Raw genomic sequence first — 5,590 nt, 5'->3', positions numbered from 1 at the left:
CTAGCAGCTAGCCAAGGTCATTGCACAAAATAGACACTCAAGAGTATCAAATTGAATCAAAACACACAATCAATGTATGTAAAACTCATGGAATAAAATTTATCTTATGCTTATTTTCCCATAAACCATAATTTATAGTCCTTCAACATAAATAAGGAAAAAATATAATTTGTCTCTGCAATGTTAACGAAATACAATGACTCATCTATAACATATTTATTTCCTATTTACATTTTCATTTTTATATAAATCATTTTGCATCGTATCACATAAAAAAAGAAAATATAAAGCTTAAAAGTCACTGAAGAAAGCATCACACTGTACAACATTTCTCAGCAGTCTCAGATCTCTCGTTTCTTGCCTTTTTTTGATTTTTTGGTTGTTTCCTGACGAATGGTATCATATTCCAATATGGCTATTTTGGAAAGTCTCTCTAAGTATTGAGATGGTGCTCCAGTGAGAGGATCACTGAAGCCAGAACCTGGAGGAGGAGGCGGGGAGTCAGCTATTAAAATGAATTAAGCACACACAAATAATATTCTATTAAATATAATGTGACTGAAATATTTCTTCCACAAATGACTATTACACACTACTAGTTCTTACACTACTGAGGTATATCAACCCAGAAAAAGCATGGTACTGCCATAAAAACAGACACATAGACCAATGGAACAGAATAAACAATGCAGAAACAAATCTATACATCTATAGTGGATTCATTTTCAACAAAAGGGCCAAGAATATACACTAGGGAAAAGACAGTCTCATCAATAAATGGTGCTGGGAAAACTGGATATTATGGATATTATAAAACTGGATATTATGCAGAAAAATGAAACCACACCCCATCCCTCGCCGTATAAAAAAAATCAAATCAAAATGGGTTAAAGACTTAAATCTAAGATCTCAAACTATGAATACTAGAAGAAAACATTGGGGAAACTCTCCAGGATATTGGAGTGGTCAAAGATTTCCTGAGTAATACCCCAGAAGCACAGGCAAACAAAGCAAAAATGGACAAATGGGATCACATCAAATTATTAATGAAAAGCTTCTGTACAGCAAAGGAAACAACAAAATGAAAAGAACCTACAGAATGGGAGAAAATATTTGCAAACTACCCATCTTACAAGGGATTAACAAACAGAATATATAAGGAGCTTAAACAACTCTATGGGAAAAGTCTAATAATCCCATTTTAAAATAGACAAAAGGGCTAAGCAGGGTGGCTCACGTCTATAATCCCAGCACTTTGGGAGGCTGAGGTGAGCAAATCCCTTGAGCTCAGAAGTTCAAGACCAGCCTGGGCAACATAGCAAGACTCTGTCTCATTTAAACTCTCATGTTAATAAAAATTAATTAATTAATTAAGTGGGCAAAAGACTTGAATAGACATTTCCAAAAAGAAGACATGCAAACAGCAAACAGGCATATGAAAAGGTGGTCAACATCACTGATTATCAGAGACATCAAAACTACAATGAGATATCATTTAACCCCAATTAAAATGGCTTTTATCTAACAGACAGGAAATAACACATGCTGGCGAGGATGTAGAGAAAAGGGGACCCTCATTCACTGTTAGTGGGAATGTACATTACTACAACCACTGTGAAGAACAGTTTGGAGGTTTCTCAGAAAACCAAAAATGGAGCTACCATATGGTCCAGCAATCCTATTGCTAGGCATATACCCAAAAGAAAGGAAATTGGTGTATCAAAGAGGTATCTGCACTCCTATGTTTACTGCAGCACTGTTCACAATAACCAAGATTTGGAAGCAACTGAAATGTCCATCAACAGATGAATGGATGAAGAAAATGTGGTACATATACACAATGGAGTACTATTCAGCCATAAAAAAGAATGAGATCCTGTCATTTGCAACATTATGGATGGAACCAGAGATCATTATGTTAGGTTAAATAAGCCAGGCACAGAAAGACAAATTTCACATATTCTCACTTATTTGTGGGTGCTAAAAACTAGAACAATTGAACTTATGGAGATAGAGAATAGAAGGATGGTTACCAGAGGCTGGGAAGGATAGTGGAGGAGAGATGGGGGGGGGAAGTGGGGATGGTTAATAGGTACAAAAAATACAAAGAATGAATAAGAACATGTATTTGTTAGCACAATAGGGCAATTATAGTCAATAATAATCTACTTGTACATTTAAAAATAACTAAAAGAGTATAATTGGATTGTTTGTAACACAAAGGAGAAATGCCTGAGGGGATAGATACTCCATTCACCCATATGTGATTATTACACATTGTATGCCTGTATCAAAATATCTCAAATACCCCATAAATATATACACCCACTATGTACCCAGAAAATAAAAAAAAACTACTAGTTTTTAATATAACACATATTTTGAATTAGAAATGCCATGTTTACTTTCCTTTTTTTTCTTTTTTTTGAAATGGAGGATGGAGTCTGGCTCTGTTGCCCAGGCTGGAGTGCAGTGGCCCAATCTCGGTTCACTGCAAGCTCCACCTCCCGGGTTCACACCATTCCCCTGGCCCAGCCCCCCAAGTAGCTGGGACTACAGGCGCCTGCCACCACGCCGGCTAATTTTTTGTATTTTTCGTAGAGACGGGGTTTCACAGTGTTAGCCAGCATGGTCTCAATCTCCTGACCTCCTGATCCGCCTGCCTCGGCCTCCCAAAGTGCTGGGATTACAGGCGTGAGCCCTTGCGCTCGGCCTGTACACTACTTTTTAAAACATAGGACAACTGTGAGATTTATTTCAAAGCAAAATGCATCATCTCCACAAATAATTAACTCATTTCATATTTTACATGCCTATCAAGTTATTTTCTTCTAATAAAAACATTTATCATAAATGCTAAGTGAAGTAAAATTGTAAAGTAAAATAAACTTGTTCACTTAACTGAAATAGCATTAAGCTTCTATCATAGGGTGGCAGTAATAACAACAGATAGCATTTGTTGAATGATCTTTGTCAAGTATTTTACATCTATTTTATCCATACAACACTACTATGAAGGAGTCATCTGTACTATCTCAAGTTACAGATTTTAAAAAGACAATTTAGGGATGCTAAATAACTTGCCCAAGTGCACATACTTAGTAACTGTCAAAGTCAGGATTTGAACCCAGATTCATCAAAGTTCAAATCACTACATATTACCCCTAAATACATAAATATGTAGAAATACTTCTATTTAAAAACATATATGGAGCTTTGAAAATAATATACTGACCTATATTACGTTAAAATAATATATTGACCTGTATTTTCAGTTTCAAGTGTCAGAAAAATCACTATCGTCAATTCTCCAATGTAGTTGTTATTTTTCTGTTTGTTTTGTTTGCAGGGGTAATATGAGTGAGGAGTTCAGAGAGAAATAGCTGAGAGTTAAGAATATGATCAGGACTTCTGTTCTTAGCAGTACAATGGACTTGACACTTTAAAAGGCCCTCTGGCAGCAAAATAACTAGATTGCAGGCATTAGGCAAACCTGAAAAAACTTCAAAGAATCAGTATCATACACACAAATGCAATTAAGTTGGAAGTTGTTAATAATAAGATAAATTTAAAATTCTGAAATATTTAGAAATGTATACACATGTATTAGTCCATTTTTACACTGCTAATAAGGACATAACTGAGACTGGGTAATTTGTAAAGAAAAAGAGGTTTAATGGAGTCACAGTTCCACCTGGCTGGGGAAGCCTCACAATCGCCAGAAGGCAAAAGACATGTCTTACATGGCGTTAGATAAGAGAGAATGACAACCAAGCAAAAGGGGTTTCCTCTCATAAAACCAACGGGCGCGGTGGCTCACGCCTGTAATCCCAGCACTTTGGGAGGCCCAGGCAGGCAGATCATGAGGTCAGGAGATTAAGACCATCCTGGCTAACACAGTGAAACCCCATCTCTACTAAAAATACAAAAAAACAGCCAGGTGTGGTGGCGGGTGCCTGTAGTCCCAGCTACTTGGGAGGCTGAGGCAGGAGAATGGCGTGAACCCGGGAGGTGGAGCTTACCGTGAGCAGAGATCGCGCCACTGCACTCCAGCCTGGGTGACAGAGCAAGACTCTGTCTCAAAAAAAAAAAAAAAAAATCGGATCTCCTGAGAATTATTCACTACCACGAGAACGGTATGGGGAACCACCCCCATGATTCAATTATTTCCCTTTGAGTCCATCCCACAACACATGGGAACTATGGGAACTACAATTCAAGATGAGATTTCGGTGGGGACACAGTCAAACCATATCAACACACTTTCTAAAGTATCAGTCATAAAAGAAATCATAATAAATATAAAATATTTGTTGCTAAATGATAAATATCACAAAAGTTGTGTAATGGAGCAAAAGAGAGAGGCTTATATCCTAAAATGTCTATGTTAGAAAAGAAGGTTGAAAATTTAAAACATAAGTATTAGATACACATTAGGAAAAGAGTAAACCCAAAGAACATGAAGGAAAAAGATAATATAGGAAAGGGGAGAAATCAATGAAGTAGAAAACCAAGTTACAATAAAAGAGATTTTTTAAAAAGACAAAAGCTCTTCATTGAAAAAACTAATAAAAAAGGAAAGCCTCTGGTGACATTACTCAAGACAATAAAAGAAGGCACAAATATATAATATTGTGAAAAGAGGAACAGAATTACAGATAAAGCAAAGACTAAACTTAATGCTAATAAATTTTTAAAACTTAGACAAAATGCAAAAGTTTCTAGAAAATATAACTTACCAAAACTGATTGAAAAATTAGAATACCTTAAGAGCCCTAAATTTAAAATGATTGAGCCAATATTAAAAGATTCTCCCAAAGAAAACAAGTAACCCAAATGAATTTTACAAATGAATTTCCTCTAACTTTTGAGAGAAAAATCATTCCAATTTTAGGTCGTATCCTTCGGAGAGTAGAAAGAGAAGGAATAGTCCCCAATTCATTCCATAAGGCCATTATAATGTGGACACTGAATCCAGACAAGGACAGAACAAAAAAGAAAATTCATGGCAATCTCACTCTACTTACCAGTATAGGTAAAAAATCCCAAGTGCGATATTAGCAAATTAAATATGGCAGAACAAAAACAAATAATAAATCACTTCTAAGTTGGGTGTATTTCAGGAATTCAAGAGAGACTTAACATTACAAAATCTGTAAATGTTATTCTTCACATTAAAATATTAAACAAAAAATATGATCACCTCAATCAGTTCAGGGAAATTATTTAGTAAAATTCAACTTCCATTTAAAAGAAAAAAAACTCTTAGCAAATTAAAGGGAGCTTCTTTAACTTCATTAAGCATATCTGTTCAAAACCCAAAGCAAGCATCATTCTTTTTTTTTTTTTTTTTTTTTTTTTTTTTGAGATGGAGTCTCGCTCTGTCACCCAGGCTGGAGTGCAGTGGCTCAATCTCAGCTCACGGCAAGCTCCACCTCCTGGGTTCACGCCATTCTCCTGCTTCAGCCTCCCGAGCAGCTGGAACTGCAGGTGCCTGCCACCACACCCGGCTAATTTTTTGTATTTTTTAGTAGAGACGGGGTTTCACTGTGTTAGCCAGGATGGTCTCCTTCTCCTGACCTCGTGATCC

The 5,590-nt window shown here is 36.2% G+C and overlaps 1 protein-coding gene across 1 annotated transcript in view; it reads right to left on the bottom strand.

Moving 5' to 3' along the window:
* Positions 1 to 208: 208 nt before the first annotated feature.
* The window catches only part of LOC105541110 (chromosome unknown open reading frame, human C8orf89), a 19,256-nt gene continuing 13,874 nt past the window's right edge, over positions 209 to 5,590 (bottom strand). The window contains exon 4 of the mRNA XM_011982003.1: positions 209 to 481. Within this exon, the coding sequence (XP_011837393.1) occupies positions 342 to 481 (140 nt within the window). The 3' untranslated portion in view covers positions 209 to 341. The remainder of the gene's footprint in view (positions 482 to 5,590) is intronic.

The sequence above is a fragment of the Mandrillus leucophaeus genome, unplaced genomic scaffold (genome assembly GCF_000951045.1).
Source record: "Mandrillus leucophaeus isolate KB7577 unplaced genomic scaffold, Mleu.le_1.0 Scaffold233, whole genome shotgun sequence".
In the NCBI taxonomy this organism is placed as follows: Eukaryota; Metazoa; Chordata; class Mammalia; order Primates; family Cercopithecidae; genus Mandrillus; species Mandrillus leucophaeus.
This window is presented reverse-complemented; position numbering and strand designations above follow the sequence as displayed.